The 24,312-nt window shown below is 38.1% G+C and overlaps 1 protein-coding gene across 3 annotated transcripts in view; it reads right to left on the bottom strand.

Annotated features, from left to right (window-relative positions):
• Positions 1 to 21,984, bottom strand: part of LOC114052506 (serine/threonine-protein kinase SMG1) — a 120,517-nt gene extending 98,533 nt beyond the window's left edge. The window contains exons 1-2 of one of the 3 annotated variants that reach the window (XM_027875167.1): positions 21,826 to 21,907; positions 945 to 1,002 (exon numbers count right to left, since the gene is read on the bottom strand). In XM_027875167.1, the coding sequence (XP_027730968.1) occupies positions 945 to 958 (14 nt within the window). In that variant the 5' untranslated portion in view covers positions 959 to 1,002; positions 21,826 to 21,907. Of the gene's footprint in view, positions 1 to 944; positions 1,003 to 21,825 lie in introns of all 3 variants that reach the window. The other 2 variants (XM_027875166.1, XM_027875165.1) reach the window with 2 other exon arrangements.
• Between the last annotated feature and the right edge of the window lie 2,328 nt (positions 21,985 to 24,312).

Here is a 24,312-nt window from a genome sequence, read left to right as displayed (position 1 = left end):
AACTAATTTTGTAACCCATTTTTCTTTTTTGCTCATTTTAATCCTGTTTCTAGTAGGAGTTTTGGATCATTGTTTTTCTTATAGTCCTAATAACTGACCAAAGAAATACTTTACTACAAGTTCCTATTTACTTAAGAAATGCAAGCTTAACAATTCCATAGGTAATGAATACTGAGAATTTCAGAATGAGGGCCTTCAGAAATACATTTAAAGGGGCAGCTAGGTGGCGCAGTGGATAGAGCTCTGGTTTTGGAGTCAGGAGGACCTGAGTTCAAATTCAGCCTCAGACACTTGACAGGTACTAGCTAGCTATGTGACTCTGTTTAAGTCACTTGACCCCAACTGCCTCACCAAAAATTAAAAAAAAAAAAGAAGCAGAAATACATTTAAAAAAATACTGCTTACAAGACTAAAAGTTCAGGACTTGGGTTATCAGCATACTCTAGTCCATCAAAGAGAACAAAACGGTGATCTGATTATGGAGTTAACATTCATACAAGACTCTTAAGAGTTTTCTTCTAATATTTAAACTGCCCTTATTTTATTTTAAAGAAAAGTAATTGGACAAGTTATGCTTCCAAGAAAAGCTTCCCCAATCAAAGAGAAACTGAAAAGAAAATAATTACGTGATAATAATAATGTGACCACCAGGGCTATTTAGAATATACAGCTACAGACTCAAAGTGATAGTCCCAAAATGTTATGATAGTCCAAAAGACAGAACAAACTAAAATCTGCTGGAATGAGCATCCCTCATTTCATTGGGAAAAGAAAGTCTAGGCCATGGAGCCTAGAAGGGATCCAGAAATACTCCAGGCCCTTTAATTACTTTAAAAACAGTATGGAGGGGAGTTAAAAAGGTTGAGTGTCCCCCTAAAAAACCAAACTGAAATTAAAGCTTGATGTACATGCCACAGTGAGAGGTAAGTTTCTAAATCTCATACCTCAAAAATCGCATACTGTAAAATATGGAGCCTTTGTGTTGTTTTGCATCAAGTCAATCTGTAAGACAGTAGTTACAATATTAGTGAAGATAGTGGGTTAAAACATTTGTTGCTCAAAAAATTAATGTACATATGCAGCAAATAAGGCTTTGGGGTTAATTGGTTTTGGCTTACTATTAAACCTGTGGGGACTAACATATGCTGTGAAGCAGAAACAGAAAACACCAAAAATCTTTTTATATAAAAATTAAGAAAACATGAAAGTCAACTATAACATACATTAAAGAAAATACAATTATACCCCATTTTAGATAGACTTAATACACAAATGAGACTAGATATGGTCGGGATACGATTAATTTTTAACAGCCTAAAACCTTAGACCCAAGGATGTTTTAGGCAGTATCTAATAATGGTGCTATTATATACTTTAGCTGTTAAATTATTATAGATGCCAAAGGACAAAGGGAACAAGTAAAATTTAAGTTCCAAGAGGGACTGTTCTTCATTTCAATTAACACATCTCCCAGCACCTAGCACAGTGCTTTATTGGAACTTTATTTGGAATAGGAACTTAATAAATGCCTGAACTAATTTCTAGAAGTTAATTGGTAGAAAGACAGGAGGTTTTTCCAGAGAAGAAATTCCTATGCTTTAGAATGAAGAGAAAGAACTGGAAATCAAAGATTTAGTAAAGTCCCAAAAGAGCTCTGCAGCATTCCCAAAATACTTAATGATGCCAATGAGACACGAGGCTCAATGGAAGTTTTCAGTTCAGCCTTTTGGAGAGAAAAGGGAACACACTTCTTAAAAGGACATCAACTGGGAAATAAAATTTTCTTTACAAAGAATTTTCTTTACAGAGAATTGCTACTGGAGTTGTTAAGTCTACAAATTAAGAACTTAAATGGTCTGTTAAAAAGGGAGGTTCAGAATATATAAAAATATAAAAGGGCTTCTGGTATAATTTAACTCTTTAGTCAATGAAAAATAACAAAATTCAATTCAGTGTAACAAAACTCAAACTCCATCATGCTGAGAGCTCAAATCTAAATTTAGACTAGTCATGTAATAGTAAAGATATTAAAAGAAAGGCAGCATGGTATAGTGGATAGAGAGTCTTTGTATCCCTAGTACTTGGCAAACAGGAGGAGCTTCAAAAGTACTTGTTCAAAGAACTATACATGGTATAGATATAATATATCTATAGATATATAGATAGAATGCTGGACTTAATCAGGAAGATCTGAGTTCAAATCCCACCTTTACCACTTACAAACTACATGGCCTGGGAGCAGCTAGGTGGTGCAGTGGATAAAGCACCGGCCCTGAAGTCAGGAGGACCTGAATTCAAATACAGCCTCAGACCAAAAACTTGACACTTACTAGCTGTGTGACCCTGGGCAAGTCACTTAACCCCAATTGCCTAAAAAAACAAACAAACAAACAAACTACATGGCCCTCAGAGGCAAATAATTTAAGCCTTTTCATCCTTATTTTCCCTATTTATAAGACAATGATAATTAAAGTAGCCACCTCACAAGGGGCAGGGGGAGGAGATTATGTACATATGCATACGGCACTTTTATAAACCTTAAGTGAACTATATAGTCAGCTATTATTATTAGAATGAATGATAAAATACTACTGTCCGACTTGATAAAAGCTTTTCTGTATTCCTTTCTCCACATCCCCATAATGACAATAGGTTTCCAGGTCCATCCATGCTTTTTAGAAACAGCACATTTGTAAGACAACTTAATAGGTTGAAAAATGGCAAAATTTAAATATAGATAGCCCAGACTTCTGGCTGCACAATTAAGAACTCTGGTCAAAGTTAATCAAAAAAATATATATTAAGTATATATTATGTGCCATGTACTGAATAAGACTCTGGGGATATAAAGACAAAAGGGAAATCATTCTTTGTACCCAAGGAGTTTTACAATCTAGCCAGTGGATACATATAGATATTCATAGGTATATAAAAAACAGATGCAATGGCAGGGCAGGAGGTGGGGAAGTGGAAGGAGGTACCAGCAGCTGGAGGGAACAGAAAGGCTTCATGTATAAAGTGAAACTTGAGCTTTGCCTTAAAGGAAATCAAGCAATCTGAGAGGCAGAGATGAGGATGTGATTAAGTAGTGTGGCACAATGGATCAAGCAGAGAATGATTTGGAAGTCCTGAGTTCAAAGCCCACCCCTGACAATTAGTTGTGTGACCATGGCAAGTCCCTTACCCTCTCTGTGAGTCATTTCTTCATCTGTAATAAGGGGTCAGTACCTGAAGGTACCTTTTCTCTACGCCTCATATCTCCTCCATGAAGTAGACACAAATACAAATTCTGAGAATTAGAAGGGATTTCAGTGACCACCTAGGCCAATCTATACACAAAAGAAATCCCTATTATAACATACTGCACAAGTTGTCATTCAGCCTCTGCTAAAAGGTCTTCAAGGAGGGGAAATTGAGCACCTTTCAAGGTGACCCATTCCATTCTGAGAGAGCTTTAATTGTTAGGAAGTTTTTCCTTGGCATCAAGCCTAAAGTTACCTCTTTGCAACTTCTACCTGGTTCAGCCCTCTAAGGTCAAAAAGAACAAGTCTAATCACTCCTCCATGCGACAGCCCAAGTAAACATCCCCGGTTCCTTCAACCAATCCTCATATACCTTGAACTCAAGGCCTTTTACCATCCTGAGTGCCCTACTCTGGACACTCTCTGACTTGTTAATATCCTTCTTAAACTGTAGAATCCAGAACTGAACACAAAACTGAAAATATTTAAGTCTCAAGAGATAAGAGTACAACAGAATTATCATGATTCTTTTCCTAGAAGTTATGCCCCTCTTAATGCAACCCAATTTGGAACTATGTCCAGAAAATTACAAAACATTTCATATCCTCTGACCCAATTATATGACTACTACTAGGCCTACATCTCAAAGAAATCAACACACACACACACAGAGACAAATTTATAGCAGTTCTTTTCATGGTAGCCCAAAACTGGAAACAAAGGGGGTATCCTACTGATCAACGGCTAAACAAATTGTACTATATGACTATAATGAATTATTTTTGTGCCCAAAGAAAATTATGAAAGAAATTTTCAAAGGAAACTGGAATCACTAGGAACTCACACAGAGCAAAGTGAGTATAACTAGGAGAATAATTTGTACAATTAAACAATATTATAGAAAAAACACCTTTGAGATACTAGATCCACACAATGATATACCACAAGTTTAAAGAATGAAGATGAAACACTCCATTCCCCTCCTACCTAGTGGAGAGGTGAAACTATAATGTATAAACAAACAAATTTTTGGATATGCTATGAATCTGTTTTGACAGAGTATGTAGGTATTGAGGGGTTGGGATTTTTTTTGTCTGTGTTTTTAAAATTTGCTCAATCAGGTATCTTCTGTCTGATCCTAAGGTTGAGATAGAAAATATACAGAGGACCTCTTCAGGGAGGGAAGAAGGAAGTACAGCAGAGACAAATAGACAGACACTAGATATAGATTAAAAAGGGTTTTAAGTGCCAAGGTAAGGAGTTTTTAGTTTATTCTAGAAGCAGTAAGAATCCATTGAAAGTACTTGAGTGAGAGAGTGCCGTGGTCAGGCTGGTCCTTTAGGAAACTTCTTTTGGCAGCTGTGTGAAGGGTGGATTGAAGAGAGAAGAGATTGGAAGCTAAGAGTCCAAAGAGATCATGATGAGGATCTGATTAGGATGCTGGCCATATGAGTTGTATAAAAGACATGTGAGATGTTGAAGATAACTAAAATCTGAGGACAAGATTTAGCAACTATATTTATCGTTAACTGTCATGTTTGTTTTTAAAGGGAGGGAAAAGAAAATAAATGCTTGTTTATTGAAAATAAAAATAAAAATCTCCCTACCAAAATAAAAAGGCGGCATTAGCTTTTTTTTCCCTGCAGTGATATCCTTCAATGAGTTTCCAACTTCTCTGAATTCCTAAATACCCACATTTTTGTGCCATACAATTTATAGTTAATTATAGACTGTTTTATCATATATTTTAGTGCTTCTGGCATTAGATATTATGCTCCTTGATGAAACAGACCTTGTTCAACTTCTTTTTTTTTTTTTTAGTGAGGCAATCAGGGTTAAGTGACTTGCCCAAGGTCACACAGCTAGTACATGTCAAGTGTTTCGTCTGAGACCAGATCCGAACTCAGGTCCTCCTGACTTCAAGGCCGGCGCTCCATCCACTGCGCCACCTAGCTGCCCCCAGTACTGTCTTTATAGCTCCTGCACTTAACATAGGGCCTGGCACATAGTAGGGGCTTAATGCTTATTGAGACATGGGCGTGCAATAGAAACTGACTAGTGCATGAGTTACGATTGTTAAAAACAAAACCATAAAAGATAAATCAATGTGTAATTTAATTAAAACCTAAAAATGTAATGACCAAAATTTTGCACATCTTAGATTTTTATATTTTCTATCTTAGGTTCAGCTTTCATTATATAATTTTGCACACATTATTGTGAATACAGGAAATGAAACTTAAAATACAGATGACACACTCACTAATATGCAGAATGCATACTGATTTTTAATTATCTTTAGTGCTAACTATTTAAAGTAAGGAAAGTCAAGATAGGTGACTAATGTTAAGTTATTAAAAAGAAATAATTTGCCACATAAATTTCAAGAACTTTTGCATAAACAAAATCAATGAAGACAATTAAAAGAAGTATTAAAATATTTGCATCAAACATTATCAATAAAAGTTTGCTAAGGAATTAACATAAATATATACGACCAAGAGCTATTTTCCAATAGGTATGAACAAAGTTTTAAAAAGAAATGCAACCAGTCAATAAACATTTATTAAGCACCTACTATGTGCCATGTACTATGCTAAACACTGGGAATACAGAAAGAGGCAAAAGACAGTTCCTACCCTCAGGGAGCTCACAATCTAATAGGGGAGACAACAAGCAAATGTATATAAACAAGCTATACACAGGTTAAATAGTAAATAATTAAAAGGAAGGAAGCATTAGAATTAAGAGGGATTGGGAAAAGCTTTCTGTAGAAGATGGGATTTTAGTTGGAACTTAAAGGAAGCCAGGAGACAGAGGAGAGCATTCCAGGCATGGGGGATAGCCAGAGAAAATGCCAAGAGCATTTGGAAAGATGGAGTATATTGTTTCTGAAATAGAAAGAAAGCCAATGTCACTGAATTAGGTGTAAGAAGACTGGAAAGGGGAATGCTGGCAGTTTATGATGGGCTCTGAACACCAAACAGAGGATTTTTGGTTTTGATACTGGCAGGGATAGGGAGTTTATCGAGTGGGGGGTGGGTGTGAAACGGTTGGACCTGAGTTTTGGAAAAACCACTTTGGTGACTGAATGGCAGGTGGATTACAGGACAAAGAGACTGGAGGCAGACAGATTCACCAAGCAGGGTATTACAGCAGTGCAAGTGTGAGTCAATGGGAGTCTATACCAGGGTAATGGTTAGAAAAGAAGAAGAGAAAAGGGGGCATACTCAAGATATGTTGTAAGGGTAAACTGACAAGCCTTGGCAACAGCTTGGTTATAGGAGGTACAAGACAGTGAGGAGTAGAATACGACACCTAGGTTGTGGGCCTGAGGCACTGGAAGGATGATGTTGCCCTCTACAGTAATAGGAAAAGAGTGTGGGTGGGGGGAGGGAAGGAAGATAATTAGTTTAGTTTTGGACATAGTAAAGTTTAAGATGTCTACTGGACCTCCAGTTCTAAGTGTCTAAAAGGCAGTTGGAGATTCGAGGCTGGAGGTTGGCAGAAAAGGTAGATCTGAGAATCAACAGCACAGAGATGGTAATTAAATCCAAGGGAGATGATGAGATGATCAAGTGAAGAAGTACTGAGAAAAAAAAAAAGGACCCAGTACAGAACCCAGTGGGTCATCTACAGTTAGAGAATGACCTAGATGAGGAACCAGGCAAAGGAGACTGAGAAAGAACGGTCTGATAAAGCTGAAAACCAGGAGCAAATTGTGTCCCAACAGCCTAAAGAGAAGAGAGCATCGAGAAGAGTGATCAACAGTGTCAAAGGATGCAGCGAGGTCAAGAATGAGGACTAAGAAAAGTCCACTGGATTTGGCAATTAAGAGATCATTGGTAATTTTGGAAAGAGCAGTTTCTGAGAGTGATAAGGTTGGAAGCCCAATTGTAAGGAGTGAGAAGAGAGCGAAGGAAGCAACTGTTGCAGATGGCAAAGTATAAATGACCAGACAAAAATATGTTCCAAATACCCCTTTGCCCACATGGGACACATTTCAAAAGTTTTTTCACTAAGTCTTAGATTTTACCTCATACCATTCAAATTGGCAAATGTGACAAAAAAAAGAATAGTTCGTAGAGGAGGAATTATAGGAAGATAGGCACACTGATGGACTGTTGGGGGAGCTCTGAAGTAGTCCAATCATTTTGTGTATCAATTTGGAATTATGCAAGAAAAATGACTAACCTGTTCAAATCCTTTGACCCAGAAATCCTTCTGAATGGTATATAATATACCCCAACATGATCAAAAAAAGAAATAAAATATTCAGAGCAATTTTTCAGGTGGTAACAAGAAACCTGGAAATGGTTGGGTTGGAAAAAGGAGGCCCAGCCTTATATGAATGAAATGGAATATTATTATTGTGAAATAAGAAATAAATAGGAGGAACTCAGAGAAACATGAGAAGATTTATATAAACTAATGCAGAATGAAATAAAAACCAAAAGAAAATACAAAATAAACACAATGTAAATTGAAAAATTGTTAAAAGAAAGTAGTATACAGAGTAACTGAAAAATCAATGAAGATCTAGTCTAGGAGAACAGATCACAAAACTTACAAAGGCCATAATACATCATTAGATTTTGTTAATGAACCAAATACTTCTGCTTAATTCTTTTTTCTTTGTTACAAGGGGGTGGAAGGTGTTAAATGGAGAGGCAAGGTTTAAATAACTAATGTCAAATGGCATCAATAATTGTTTTTAAGCAAATGACTATACCCTATTTTTTACTCTTACCATACTTAGCAATTTTAAATAAGAAGTGAACATTTAGCACTGCCTTTAAAATAATTTGTTTTCCAATGCAACCAGAGTTTTTGAGTATTTGACTTCAATATATAGGCATAAATTAAGCTAGAACTGAAAGAAAATTAATTTAGCCATGTTGTACAAAGAAACAAAATGTTACACCTACCATCTCCTCCCCCTTTAAAGAGTAACAGATAAACTGTTACCTCTGACATTTTCACACAATTAAAACTTTGCTCAGAATTAATAACTGAGAAATAGTCACATCAATGAGTAGTAATATCTTCCTCCTACCCAAGCTTCCAATACAGCTCTTGGGAGCAAATTTTATAAAGCAAAGTACCATGGAATCTGTACTTGTCCCCGTGCTACTTCACATTTTAAACAACTTGGATAACAGCATAGATGGAATGTTTATAAAATCTATTAATGACACAAAGACCAAAAGGATAGTTGAAAGTATGGATGAAAGTCAGGATCCAAAAAGATCTTGATGGATCATCAGTCAGATTTGCACTTTAAGAATATCAAAAATTGACAACTGGGTGGCGGATGGATTGGAAGGGAGAGACTAGAAGCAGAAAGAGCAATTAGGAAGCAATGGTAAAAACAGAAAAACAACAACAACAACAAAAAAAACAGGCAACGGGCTACATAAGAGTCTAAATTAGGATGGTGGTCATGTGAGTAAAAAAAAGGGGAGAAGGTGCATCATACATTATCAAGGTACAATCAACAAGATTTGGCAACCGTTTTGATGTGAGGGAAGAGCAGAGAGAAGAATAAAGAATGATTGTGAGACTGCAAGTTTGACTGTAGGGATAGTAGTGCCCTTGACAGAAACAAAGCATTAGGAAGAAGAGAGATTTGAGGGAAAAGTTGAATTCTGTTTTGGACATGTTAAGTTTAGGATGTTTACAGGACACCCATTCAGTTAAAGATGTCCAATGGGTATTTGGTGATATGGGAATGGAGTTCAGAAGAGATGGGAATCATGCACACATAAATGATGGATGAACCCAAGGTAGCTGGTAAGATTACAAAAGGGTGCAGGAAAAAGCCTTGGGCTACATAAGTGATGGGCAATACTGATGATCTCACAAAGGACACTGAGGAAAGGCCAGCCAGGTAGGAAGAAAATCAGGAGAAGACAGTAGGTCTAGGAAGAAAGGATGGTCAATTAAAATAAGCACCTATTATGTGCCAAGTACCGTGCTAGAAGCAAGAATGTCAAATGTTACAGAGAGGTCCAGAAAGTTAAGAACTGAGAAAAGGCTCTAAGTCACTGGTAGGAACTCAAGTACCTCACTTCAAGTCCTAGGATCAAGTGCCACCTCTTCTTAGAAGTCTTCCCTTCATCCCCAAGTGAAAATGACTTCTCTGAACTCTAACTTCTCAGAGAACTTGTTCTGGACCTTTGTTTTGCATTTACTTATCACTTTGCTTTATCAGTTACTTGCATATATTAGATAGGTAATCATGTAAAGTGCTCCCTTAGTATTATTCACAAGATCACAAATCTTGTGAATCTCAGTACTCAAAGGTCATCTATTATAACTCCCCCATTTTACACAAGGAAACTGAGGCCCAGGGAGGATAAGTAACTTGTCCAAGGTCAAACAGGGAGCAGCAAGAGACAGAACTCAAAACCAGATTCTCAGACTCCAGAACCAGTGCTCTTTCCATAGGCCATGCTATTCCACTATTAACTTAAATACTGAGAATATGAATAATAAAGAATACTGAGGTCTGAAGGCAGAACACAACAGTTTAATATGGGAAAAAAAATGGAGATAAGTCTAGGTCTTTTCCAGGTTTGTCTGTTTCGGGGAAAAGGAAGGGACAGACACGTGGGCATATTTGTAAAGGGTACAGAAGGAACACACAGAGAAGGAGAACCTAAAAGTTATAAGGGCAAGGTGAAGAGTTAATCAAAAAAAGCAAGCTCCCAGAAGACAGGAAGGGATGGGATCAAAGGCATAAGTAGAGTAGTTGGTATTTGCAAGGTTAATATCTAATATTTTTCTTCCCTGGGTAAATTTTGAGAGCAGTGACTGATATTTATAAAATCTTGTGGATAATATATTAACCTGAGACCTAAAAGATCAAATATTCCTTTATAGAGAATTTGAATATTCATTCACCCAAATGGTCACTTCTGGCACCTATGGAAAATAAAAATTTGCCTTGGCTATTTTTAACCCAGACAAGCTCAATAGTCTTCGAGAGACACTGATTCAGCTCCTATTACAATTTCTTACCTCCCATCCTCCCACCCCCCCACCCCCTTTGTCAGCAGGTCCTGGTAGCATTCTAGAAGCATCCCATCAAGCCTGGAAAATGGCCAAGACTGAAAGGAAATCTCTTATTCCATGATCTCCCAGTTTGAGTAAGGAGGACAAATTCTGAAATGTTCCAAAGAAATTGTCCTCCAGACCTTCAGGAAAATCCCAAAATGCAGAATTGAGGGAAATATCATTAAAAGCAATTAAATGCTAAAGGGATTCTAAATAAAAGTCTTCTTTAATTTTTTTTTTTAATTTTTAGGCAATTGGGATTAAGTGACTTGCCCAGAGTCGCACAGCTAGTAAGTGTCAAGTGTTTGGTCTGAGGCCGAATTTGAACTCAGGTCCTCCTGACTTCAGGGCTGGTGCTCTATCCACTGTGCCATCTAGCTGCCCTAAAAGTCTTCTTTAAAAAGCATACACTATGACCAGGAAAAAGTATGCTATTCAAATGGATAGAGCTCTGGCCTTGGAGTCGGGAGGACTTGAGTTCAAATCCAGCCTCAGACACTTGACACTTACTAGCTGTGACCATGGGCAAGTCACTTAACCCAAATTGCCTCACACACACACACAAAAATGCTATTCAGTATTAACTGCAGTATTTCAGCACCTGTCAAATTTTCTGCTTCTATTTTGTGTCTTTCTACAAAAACCATTTAATAGCACTGTAGAAAAATGTATATATTTTTCTAAATAGGAAAATACATTGGCCAAAACCACCCACAGATTGCCGTATTTCTGAGATGTTTTAATAGCCAAAGCACATGAAAAGTTACCCTTACAAGTCAATTGATGACAAAGGCAGTATGATAGACATACTGAAAAGAGGGCTAAATTTGTCATCAGGGGGCCCGGGTTCCAAATCCTGGCTCCAGGCTGTTTAACCTTGGCCAAGATATTTCACCACTTTGGGACCCAGTTTCCTCATCTGTAAAATGGAGTGGAGGGGAGAGACTAGATCAGGGTTGGGGAACCTGCAGCCTCAACACCACATGTGGCCCTCTAGGTCCTCAAGTGTGGCCCTTTGACTGAATCCAAACTTCACAGAACAAATTCCCTTAATAAAAGATTTGTTCTGTAAAACTTGGACTCAATCAAAAGGCTGCACCCAAGGACCAGAAGGCCACTTGTGGCCTCTAGGCTGCAGGTTCCCCACGCCTGGACTGGATGGACTGTTAAGAGTCCTTCCAGCTTTAGATCGATTACAAAATGATTATAATCAATTATAAATAATTAACTCATTAAAATAAATAAAAGTAGAGAGAGGCAAAAACACTGGTATTTATGAACCAAATCACAACATCAGCATTTAAAATAGGTAAGGATACTAAGATATGAGCTTCATTTTTTAACTGATCACGAAAAGTGAGATAGTCTGATTTCCGGCAATCCTATTAAAGTATACTATCAGAAACAAAAAAGTACTATGTAGTTTGATCAGCTCTAATGTTGAAGAGATCTATAGAACATAATATGTAGAAGCAAATGAGCACAGTAAACTAGTGTTTGATAAACCCAAAGATTCCTGTTATTGGGGCAAGAACTCACTATTCCACAAAAACAGGTGGGAAAACTGGAACATAGTCTGGCAGAAATAAGGCATAGACCAGCATCTTACACTACATACAAAGACAAGCTCAAAATAGATACATGATTCAGATATAAAAGGTGATAGAAGCAAATTAGGGGAACAAGGAAAAAATTATGTGTCAATTCTATGGCTAGGGGAAGAGATCATTATCAAACAAGAGATACAGATGATCACAGGAGGTAAAATGAACAATTTTGATTATATTAAATTAAAAAGGGTTTGTACAAACAAAATTATGTAGCAAAAATCAGAAGGAAAGCAGGAAATGGGGGGAATTTTTTATGGTGAACTTCTCTGATACAGGTTTTATTTCTCAAATATAAAGGAAAATGAGCCAAATTTATAAAAATATGAGATCTAGAGTAGCAATGTTATGTACTGTGAGCAAATGACCAAACCACTAAAAATCTTGAACCTAGCCAAGGATTATTGGCACTAAAAGCATAATATTCTAGCTATATTAACACATATACATTCTATAATTTGTACATCTTAACAGCTATACTAAAGGACATATGCAAAAAATGTTTACTTCCATATTGTATAATCATGGAGCAAATATAATCCATAACCAAAAATAAAACACAGTAAAATCTACCATGGTAAAACATACCTAAGTTGTATACTCATCATTCCTCTTACACACAGAAGTGGCTTTTTTTTTGACAGGTGACCTTTAAATAAAAGTTTTTCCTGGCAAGAAAATTCAGCCGTCTTGGCAAGTGGCTTTTTTTTTTTTTTTTTTAAAAGGGACTATTGCCTACAAAATCACTTGGAAAACAAAACAAAACCAAAAAAGAAAACAAAGTCTACTACTCTAACTTCAGAAACTAAGATAATCAATAGGTAGGAGGAAACTTCACACAGTGTTTAACATTGGTTAGAGTTAAAAATTAAGAGGATCACTGCCTGACCTGGCCTGATGAAGCCATGCTAGACCAACCTCATTTCTTTTGACAGGATAACTAAGCTGGTCATTTTAATTGGTCAAGAAAATCGAAGGTCTGATTTCTGGCAATACTAAAAGTGTATTATAGTATAGTGTACTATAATAAACAAAATGTACTGTGCAATTTGATCATATAAGCAAATGGAGGAATGCTATGGATATAATTTATCTAGATTCTGGCAAACTTTTGGTAAGGTATCTTATACTATGTTTGTTAAAAAGATGAAAAGTTATAGACTACATGATGATACAAACAGAATTCAGAACTTAGTTGGGTGGCTGGATTCAAAACTGAGTAGATGTTAATAGTAAGGATATTCAGTGTCAATGTGGGGGTCAACAGAGGAGTACCTCAAGATTCTATGTCTGGCATTGTGCTGTTTTAACATTTTTATCAATGACTTGGATAAAATAATAGATGATAGGCTCATCAAATGGGATAACTAACAAGATAACAGAATCAGGATCTAGTAAGATCTTGACTGGCAAAGAACATTATGAAGAATTTAATAAGATGAAATTCAAATAGGGATAAATGTAAAGTCTTATACCTGGATATCAAAAAAAAAAAACAAAAAAAAAAAAACCAACCAACTTCAAAAGTGTAAGAGACGGAGAGATAGCAGTTGTTTAAAAAAAAAAAAACCAAACTGGAAGTTTTTGTGGACTAAATGCTCCATTGTGGCTTCCTTGAGTCAATAATATGACGTGATATCCAAAAAAAGTTAACGTGATCTTGAGCTACAATTGAAAAGGCACAACTTCTAGGAATAAGGAAGTAATAATCCCACTAAACTTCGTCCTCATCAGACTTCATCTGGAATAGTGTGTTCAATTCTAGGTATCATGTTTTTAAGGACACTGATATACTGAAGAGCATCCAGAGGAAGGCAACCAAGAAAGTGAAGGGCCTCAGTTTATAATTGTATGATCAATTCAAATACCCTAATTTTACCACAAGGTCCATACAATCTCTACATTTTATTCATCTTGCATTATGAGCAATAACATACCAAGTTATGAAACAAATATATTAATATAAGCAGATTTTTGAAAATTTCTTTAGTTACTTATTATTTAATTTGTATAGTACTTTAAGGTCTGTAAAATGCATTTCACATATTATCTCATTTGATCCTGAGAACAATCCTTTTAGATAGGTTAAGTGACTTGCCCAGCAAATCAGGGGCAGGATTTGAATTCAGGTCTTGCAGATTCCAATAAAAAAAGCTAAGAGATTCTTAGCTTTTTTTATCTTTTTATCTCTTGCTCTAAAAAAATCTCACATTTGTTTCATTTCCATATTTACACATGCAATGAAAGATACAAATTTTAATAATTTATGATTGCTTCATTAAATACTAACCTGACTATATAAATAATACTGTTTGGATTTATCCTGTAATGGTGATAACATTTTTCCCAGGAAAAAGGTATCAAATTTATTCAACTGAGCAAATCCTCTTATTCTATAAAGTGAGGATAGAACAAAGGGACCAACTCATGTATATTTAAATGTAATTTGTTTTTCCATATAAATTAAAGATCCCAATTTACTATTTAGAAAATTATCGAGGACTCAATCCTAAGAACAAGGTGTTTTGTTTAATTTTCTTGCCAGAGGAACAAAAATGAGGCTCTGGAAACTAAAATTTATTAAGAAAAGAACTAAGGATGCAAAATCTTGGGGCTTGGGTATAATGACCTAAGAGGATGAACATCAAGAAAGTTTGATCATTTCAGGAAATTAAAATACTAAAAAATAGGATGGTACCTAGAAGGAAATTAGGTAAACAGTCTGAAAAATAAAAGGAAATAGGAAAGCAACCTTAAGTACATCAGGTTTAAGACAATGGTTTAGAAAAATGTTGCTCTATCAACAGCAATGGAAGAAAAATTCCTAACCAGCTACTAAAAGAGCAGAGACTTTTAAGACTCCTCCTCCCCTCAGGTGTAACACCACCTGAGGAGCCATATTCAAGCATGGAAAAAAAAAAAAAATGTTTTCAAATTTCTAGGTCCAAAGACTTGCATAACAAGGTCACTCAGGATTTACTTCAAATCATTGCAGTCACTTGTAATTTTCTTTTAAAAAACTAAAAGTGGTGATGAGATGATTTATAGTCTATAAGCATTTATTAAGCTCCTACTATGGGCCAGTCACTGTGATAAGCACTGGGGATAAAAAGAAAGGCAAAAGACAGTTCCTGCTCTCCAGGAGTTCACAATCTAACAGGGGAAAAAATGTGCCAACAAATATATATACACAAAACACTATATACACAGGATAAATAGGAAATAATCAACAGAGGAAAGGCACTAAAATTAGGATGGACTGAGATGATAGGAAAAAGAGTAAATGTACTACTGATTTTTATTTTGGGGGTGTTGAAAGAGAACCAAAAGTATAATTTCCCATACAAAGAAAAACCTGGTAAAGATCATTCAAATAAATACTGTAGCATAGTGAATAGAAAGTTAGCCTCAGAGTCAGGAAGACCTGAGTTCAAGTCCCACCTCTGACAAAAGTGACTGTAAGACCTTGGGAAAGTCATGTGCAATTTGAAGACTAACTTGAAAAAAACATTCTGATCTGCATCGGTGGAGGGAATTTCCCTGTCTAGGAGTTCTTTATGTCAATGAAATTATAGGTCCAATATGTATTCATATACACACATAAGATTTTAAGATCTTGGGATACTATGCAAAAGTTAAACTTCTAAAAGGAAAATCCCTGATAAAATAATCAAATTTTCTTTCTTGATAATATGGCTGAAAAAGAAGCAATAAAATATTTTTGAGGGTATCCTGATCTGGGAAAATTAAGTTTAGCCAAGATCACCTTCAGCTGAGTACACAACTGGACCTTCCTCCACCTCAAGTCCTAAATAGTTCAACATCAACCTCTAAGATAGCATTTCCCAAAATAATAAGGCCACAGCGCAATTTGAAGCATGAACTATATTGATGAAATTTATAAATGCTAATGGCAAGGGGCCAGGCATCTATAACAGTCCTAGGAAAAACAAGAAGAACTGGAAAAATCTGGGGGCAAAAAAGACAGAGAATATTAAATCCATTTTCATACTGAACATTGGTTTATAATATTTTTATAAAAACATTTTACATTTTATATTTTAGAGGTGAAAATCTCATAAAAAAGAATTCAGTATGTAATAGCAATTTACAATGTATCATCAGCCATAAAATGAAGGGGGAACCAGATGCCTCTAAGGTCCCTTCCAGCTTTACATCTCTGATCCTATGACTACTTTTCAACAATCAACTGTTTCTATAGCTAAAGGGGATGTTCACTGCCCCCTAAAGTTTCTCTTAAAACACTTTAACTACAAGAACACTGTCTTGTAAAAATCTGCTCCTGACTGCTACAAACAGAAACAAACTAGCAGAGCCCCCTTTCCGGAGTACCTTACTAGCATGAACATCAAGCTCAGTTCACATTAAATCTACAAATGGGGTCCCACTGGTAGGTTTCAGAACTCAGAATTTCTGAACTTAAGGGAAAAAACAGTTAGGATTGTAACACTCAAAATTTTTTTCCATGGGGTTTTCAATCTAACTCAACAGGAATCAGCAATGTACAGCTGAATTGGGGGTGGGGGGAGAAGGGAGACGAAAGAGGGGAAGAACCCTGGCACTACATGGTATGGATTGGAATGTTCCATGTAGGAACCAGTTAGTCAAAAAATATTCATTTACTATGCACCAGCCCCATGCTAAGTGCTTGGGATAAAAGGAAAGGCAAAAACAAAAACAAAAAAAATATGGTCCCTGCTCTTAAGGAGCTCATATTCTAATGAGGGAAATGACAGGCAAAAAAGTGTTCACACTAGATAGATACAGTGTAAACGGAAGATAATCTCAAAGGGAACCAAGAAGTAAAATAAAACAGGGGTCAGGAACAAAGCAACTTACAAAACTTTTGTAAAACAAAGCACATACTGTTAATCCTGAAGACTTAGAACCAGTCACTTACTTCCCTAGGCCTCCACATTTCTCAAGAGTAAAATGACAGACTAAATCCTATGACCTTCTATCAATTTTGGGTGATGCATGAGCATGTTTCAAACTAATCACTATGAATAAACTGAAAAGTCAGTGGATGATGTTCAAAAGGGGCAACTGAAGAAGAATTCAACTTAAAAGGAGAAAAACTGTACTAAGATAATAATAGCTAGAATTAATATAGGGCTTACAATTCACAAAATACATGTCATCTCATTCAATCCTCACAACAATTCTGTCTGGTAGATTATCCTCATTTTATACATTAATTAACTGAGGCTCATAGAAATGAAGTGACTTTCCAGGATCACCCAGATATTAAGTGTCAGAGGGAAGATTTGAACCCTGGTTTTCTTAATTCCAATGCCAACATTCTATCCATTGTTCCACTTAACAAGGGATGGAATATGACTTGCTTTGTAAACATTAAGATTCAGGGATCAGGAAAGATCCATAAGTTAGCAATGTAATGCCATAGTCAAAAAAGAAAACATAATACTAGGCTGTAAAGGATGTGAGAATTATGAGTGCCATTTCTCCTTAATTCGGTATTAGGATGTTTTAAGAGAATCATTAACACGATTATGAAAAACCTACAAACTATCTAAATGAAAGCAACAAAAACAATTCAAGGCTTGGGAAGCAGCTTTCAAAGAAAAGTCAAAAGGTTCATTTGATATAGAAAGAAACTCGGGATGAGCCAACAGTCTACAACTCTATCAAAGTATATCATGTAAAAATGACAGTGCTTTCTGTGTTCCCACTGATGTGATTACAAAAAACAACTAACAGGTACTGGAGGGATTTATTTTTAATTAGAAAGGAACTCTTTAAATTAAGAGTCCTGTGAGACACTAATATATAAAAAGAATTTGTGGGTTTGCCTTCTCTAAAGATTAATATCCTTATCCAAGAGTTTCAAGAACTATATTTCATATAATATATAACTGCTAATCCCAACCTGGATAAAAACTGTAAATAGGATAATTTCCTCTCAGTCATGTACCGTGTAGTCAAACAATGTAGAAATGACTTTCCCTCTGTTCATTATTTCCAATTTATTCTGTATATAGCTTGTTTGTACATTGTTGCTTGTATGGTGTATCCCCTACATGGCCTGCCTTTTTACTTTTGTTTCTGACATGCCATAGGCACTTAATAAATGTTTACTGACTATGGACTGAAAGCTCAGACTGCCTAAGTACAGGCACTGCTAGATTCCTTTCAAAACAAAAACTTGCAGTTCTCCTGATTCAAAAGTGAAATATTTTTTCCTAAACAAATTATGAAAGTTCTCAAGTCTGTGCCTCTAAATAAAAACCAACAAAATTCAAATTTAATAATTGTAACATAAACTGACTTCAAATACAATTTTAAACACTTCAATTTAACAAACATTATTTATTAAGGATCTCAGGGCAAGGCACAGTGGATAAAAAGACAAAAAGAAACAAACAAAATAGTCGCTGTCCTCAAGGAGCTTTTATTTTGCCTTGGAGAATAAAATCAGGTACACAAATATAAAGTAATTTTAAGAGTGTCAGAGTCTAATAACTGAGGGTTATCAGAAATGGCATTTAGGAGGTGTCACTTCATCATCAGATTTCTACCCTAATTGACAGAGAATTCCTACAGGTTTTCTCCTAGAGCAGAGCTGAGCAAAGAGAAGGGGAAAAGGGGTGAGGGGGAAGGCTCAAAGTGAGGGAAAGAAAAGGAGAAAGCGAGAGGAGGAGCAAGAGAGCTTGAACTCTGATGTCAGATAATCGTTTTGATATAACTTGCTCAGTGTGTGTAACTACCTTTACCAACTGGGCCAGGTATATTACCTTGATAAAAAGGATACTATTACTGGTTCTACCATCAAAACAATGAAAAGGTCTAAGTCTGGTATCCAAATTTAGTTCTGGGAAATCTAACTTTGGCCTCTGAATTCAAATATAAATACCAACACTAATTCAATCTGACCTGAATAAATTATGGGGATAACCCTTCTTAAATGTTTATTAGATGTAATTGCTGTTCTCTGCTCTTCTCTCCCTTTCTTTCCTTAAAGATGCCATTTAGAGAGAAAATATCTTTGGGGTAAAAGAGACCTTTGTCACAAAGCACATTTACAAGAATTGTGTTTTGAGGCACACTGTGTATTTATTTGGGCACAATTTTTTCTTGTTATCTCAGAGTTCCATGTACATTAAAAGGCACCTTGGGAGGCCTCTTGAGTAGTTAAAAAAATGTTTATTAGAGTTTCTATGAATAAGAAAAAAGAAAATAACCAAGGCTATATAAATGCTTAATGATAATGTGCTTACCGTGGAGATTAGTTTACACTGCAGCATGACAGTAGGTCTGCTCAGCTACAAGGAACATTTCCTGTCAATATGGATGAAGTACCTCATGTGTCCATGAATTGACTTAACAGTACCATACCATAGACTAACTGGCAAACAGGAACTAATCAGAATTGCTTTTTCAAAAGCCTAAGTCAAGGAAAGTCCAACAGGATGTTACAAACAGAAAAGAAACCAAAAGAAAAGGCAAAGTACAGAAAAATCAAATTCATCTAGACTTTCAGAAGAGCAACAAGGAATCTTGCACTGAAAGAATCAAAGAAGCTCCACAAGCATAAAAACAGTAAGCTTCATTTAAACTGGAATGAAATTCAAATTCCATTCAGCTAACCAGATTCTGCCATTACTTCTGAAAAAGACTTGCTGCCTCAGAATAACTCTTTTAAACAGCATATGAACATGTAACACTCTCACAAATGTACTGGTGTTTTGTTTTTAAAAAATACTTTGGCAACCTGTACGTAAAAAAAACTAGTCCATACTTCAATCGATATCTACAAAGGTATTAAAGATAAATCAATTTATTTTCTACTTCCTGACAGTATAACAGTTTATCTGATATTGTAGAATGTCAAGATCATCTAGACATAAGGTTTTATAAAGAGCTAACATCTTAAAAAAGAAAAATTTACATTCCAAAGTAAGGCTATATTTTACATTCAGGAAAATAAAGCACTGCCTGCCAAAGATGCCACATGAACACTGATGTGCCATGACAAATTTCATAACCACATAAATGATATTGCTTCATACCTGTCACAATTAGTCATGTGACTGCAACACGTGGCTGCAGCCCATAGGCTCCTCCACTTACTTAGAGCTCCAAATTATGGATCTATTTTCTTTTATAAAAGCTTTAGGACCCCTTGTTAAAGTACTTTGGTTGCTAAAATGAGGCTGATACACAGCCTAAGGTACATGATACACTCAAATAGCAAGACATAAATAAGACTTCTAAATTAAGGTCCATCTACGTCCAACTAAAATTCAGATAGTTAACATTTTAATGAGATCTAAAACCAAAAGAAAAAAGTCAGTGGCAATTACTTAAAATACTTGATGACTTCCATGGCAATCATCTAATGAAACAAAGGAGTTAACATAGACCTACAGATTTCAAATGAAGCTATTAAAAATCTATCAATATCCTTCACATCTCAGTCCTTTAAAAATTGTTTTTTAATAGTCATTAAGTAAAATCTTAGGGAAATGTTAATTATGAAATCATATAGAAAATATGATATAAATGATAGAAAATAGAAAAAGCTGTACTGCTACATTATCCCAAAGATAATTTCAAGGTGGTGTTTCTTTTTTAAATCTTGTACCAAAACAAATTTTACATTTTATTAAGTTTCCAAACAATACTGAAATTAAATGCAGCCTTTTTCCAAGCTCAAAAAAACATTTATATGATATGTATACACTTACATTTGTTTTTGCCAGCTCCTGAGAAACCATGCTAGTTTGTTCTCCTTTAGTGTATTAATGTGCAGGATACATAAAAAATCCACTAAATCCCCTATCTAGACAACTTTGGTACATAATATAGATTTACCTTAATCAAGTGATCCTACGAGTCCCTCTATACTTGACCTTAAACTGCAATCATTCCACTGTCTATTAGAAAAACTTCTTAGGCCTTCAAAATTGTAGGAATATCAGGTGCCAAAAAATTACTCACAATTGCCCTTAAGATTCAAATGACATAGGAACCACACTTACGGAGAAAACGTTTTCTTCCAAAATTTAGTGGCTAAACCTCAATGTCTCAAGTGCCGTTAACAGTCTCATTTGCACCAACACAGGGAAAGATTCCTTCTCTAGATTCAATTTTAAACCAGCACTGAAAGAGTCAGGTCCTTCAAGTATTCAGACAGGCAGAGTGGAATGGGTCTTCCCTCAGAACCAACTGCCCCAGCAGCAGGAGAGCCCCCCACAGGTCAGGGAACAGGGTGACTTTAAAGGAACTCCTGGACACCCACCCCCAGGTAACAAGGGAGGGGATCCAAATCCGGGTCCACTGAGGTTTGACTCAGGCCTCTGGAGGATGACTTCTGGGGCCCAATTTGCCATGGGAAGCTCTAAACCCCATTTTCCAGATAAAGGTACCTGGTTAACAAGGTCTTCTCACCCCCGGGAGGAGGGACCTGGCAGTACCCTCAGACTCGTATCGTCTCCTCAACCCCCAATGACTCAGGTGCTCCTCCCTCACCCCAACTTCCAGCCCCATCACCCGTATTTGACTCTGCCCACCCTTTGCCCGGCGCCCAAGGCCCAGGGCCCAGGGCCGCGCCTTCCTCTCAGGCCCTCGGCCCAGCCCGCCAACCTCCGAGCCCCAAGCAGAAGAGGCAGAGCTTAGGCCTCACCTCTCTTCGGCCTGCTCCGAGCACGGAAAGCCGGGGAGGGGAGCCGGGAGGCTGCAAAAGCCGCGCCCGACCCCTGAAAGGGAAGCGAGAAGGGTGGAGTGGCCTAGGCCGCGCCTTCCAGCCCCGAGGCTGCCCAGTTCCCGCTCCACGCCGCCTCGGCCAGGGGTCCGGGGAGGGAGAGAGCCCAGTCGCCTGTAGGCCTCAGGCCCAGGGCCCGCAGTGAAGAGGCGAGCCGGAGCTAGCCACCCACCTGGGTTGCCAGTCATTCCAGCTTCGTGGATACTTGGTGCCGCCGCCGCCGCTGCTCAGCCGAGACCCCGGGGCTCTGCGGCTCATTACCTTCCCCGACACGACATGGCCAAGCGCCGCCGTCCGAATCTAGAGGCTCTCGAAGCAGCCGCCCACCCAGCAGGCGACCCAGCGCCCCGGCCTCGGCACGGAGAGGACGACGGGAAGCAGCAGGAGCAGCAGCAGCAACAGCAAGAAGAGGAGGTGGAGGAGGAGGCGGCGGCTGAGGGCGAGCGAGGGTGGGAGCACGGCGGCCGTTCCGGGTTCCGCCGGAGCCCGCAGCGCAGGAGGCAGGCACAGAGTGAGGAGGCGGAGGCGGAGGCGGTGTCTTCCTGAACCGTGAGCGCCGAGGACTGGGAGAAGAAGAGAAAGGAGGCGGAGGCGGCTCCCACAGCGCGACCCACGGCGACAGCTTCCCCGCCTCCCGCGCCGCTCCGGCTCCGCCCGCCGCCCCGCCGCACGGCATGCTGGGAGGGCGGCGCTGGCGCTGGGGCTTTGGGGAGGGGAGGAGGGGAGTGGAGCGGGGCGAAGGGAGGAGCCCAAGGTGCGCGGCCTCCCTGGTGAATGGGGGGCCGTTGGGGTGCTGGGGTCGCAGCTGCTGATCTCGGCGGTTCCTGCGCCCCCCATCTCCTCCCCACCTCGGGTTGTCGCTGCGCCTGCCCCAGCTCTGGGCAATCCCTGCCCCCGCCCCCGCCATGCCCGCCCGCAGGGAATCATGGGAGAGGGGATTCCCTTCCTTTCCCCCCCACCTCCTCCTCACGCTCTCCCCCCCTCCCCCAACACACACACCGCACCCGCACACCTGAGCTTATCATAGGAACCCAGCACCTAGAGGGAATAGCCAGTCACACGTGCAGTCACTCTAAAACAGACCCCAAACATTGAGAGGGTGAAGGGTTACCTCATTTACTGCCTCTGCTCTGTACCACTGAGATGCTCGCTTACCTTTGATCCATTCATCTGCCCCAACTGGAAGAGAGAGAAGCAGGGTCCTACTGTTTAAAAAAGACTGAAGAGCTACCTTTCCTTACAACTCACCTAGTACCCTTCATCTACCCCACCCAACTCCTGTGACTCCTCGTTCATTCTCCCCCATTAATGAAGGGGCTCAGCCATCCCCTCAGTTCTTTTCTAGTTTGTCAGACCTGTCTCTAGTATTTTTGTGAACTGTATACCCAACATCTTGTGTTCTTCCCATTTCCACCAGAGTATCTTAGATTTGAATTTCAGCTCTTCCACTTACCTCTGTGACCTTGAGCAAGATACTTAACTTTTCTGGGCTTCGATTTTCTCATTAATAAAATAAGGAGGTTGATCAAAATGATCTCTTAAGTTCCTGCCCGCTTTAAATCTTATGACCGTAAACAGGGTTTCATTCCCTTTGTGAAGCACCCATCTTCCTCTGACAACGTTGGTAGTGTTGCTAGATCCTTTACATATAAGATGCAACTAGTCTTTTAGTCTTACATCCCAGAAGATCCCTTTTATTATTTGCATCTGTGGAACACTCAGATTTTGTTTGCTTTTGTGAACAAATGCCTTGTTTCATGATGTATTTATTAATTTTGACTGTACAAACTCATATATGTGACCATCAGAATATCACCACAGTGACTAGATTCAGCTGGCTCTGGAGATTTGGAATCCCAAGCCAAAATCTCAGAATCACTTTATTCTTTTTAGTTATAAAAGAGAACAAAGAATTGGCAGCAGTAATGTCTAGCTGCCCTAATGTAGCATATTCTGCATTTCCATTTGCACTTTCTGTGTGTAGACCAGAATATGATGAGTAATTAGCCCTCAAATAAGCCCCAGTCAAAGACTGAGAACTGGAAGGGGCCAGCTAGTTGAACCCCATCAATGTCTAAGCATTCCAGTCATGGAGCCATATAGCTAGATCTAGAATAGGCCTCGAAGTCATCTGATTTTACACATGAGTAAACTGAGGTCCAGGAAGTTTATAAGATTTGCCTAAGGTCACACATGTAAGCAAGCATCAAAGGTAAGTTTTGAACCCAGCTCCCTCCAACTCTATAACTAGTACTCTTTTCACCGTAAAGGTTAAGTGATTTGTCCAAGGTCATACATTAAATGGCAGTGTTCAGCAGGAAACTTCATTTAGGAATTTTGGAGAGTTTTGCCTAGCTATGCAAAGTTGTGGTATTTTATGAAGCCTCTTTGCTGGTCTCTTCAAACACTGTAAATATTCGTAGTTGAATTTGCAGAACTTTTGAGTAGGATACCTCCCTTCAGTCAGTAGATCTTTTAGAAAAGGGACAAATAATCTTGAATTTATCAGCATTCTTCTCAGACCTATATCAATGTACATCAGTGTGAAAAGGTACACATCAGTGTGAGGAAGCTTGCTTTATTCTACCTTGCTTTTGTCTTTGTTTATTGTGGATAGAAATAAATTCTTCACTCCTTTCCTTGTTTGAGAATGAAATTT

This window comes from Vombatus ursinus, unplaced genomic scaffold, assembly GCF_900497805.2.
Source record: "Vombatus ursinus unplaced genomic scaffold, bare-nosed wombat genome assembly UNPS02014807.1, whole genome shotgun sequence".
In the NCBI taxonomy this organism is placed as follows: Eukaryota; Metazoa; Chordata; class Mammalia; order Diprotodontia; family Vombatidae; genus Vombatus; species Vombatus ursinus.
The sequence above is the reverse complement of the archived record's forward strand: the minus strand, read 5'-3'. Positions and strand labels throughout refer to the sequence as shown.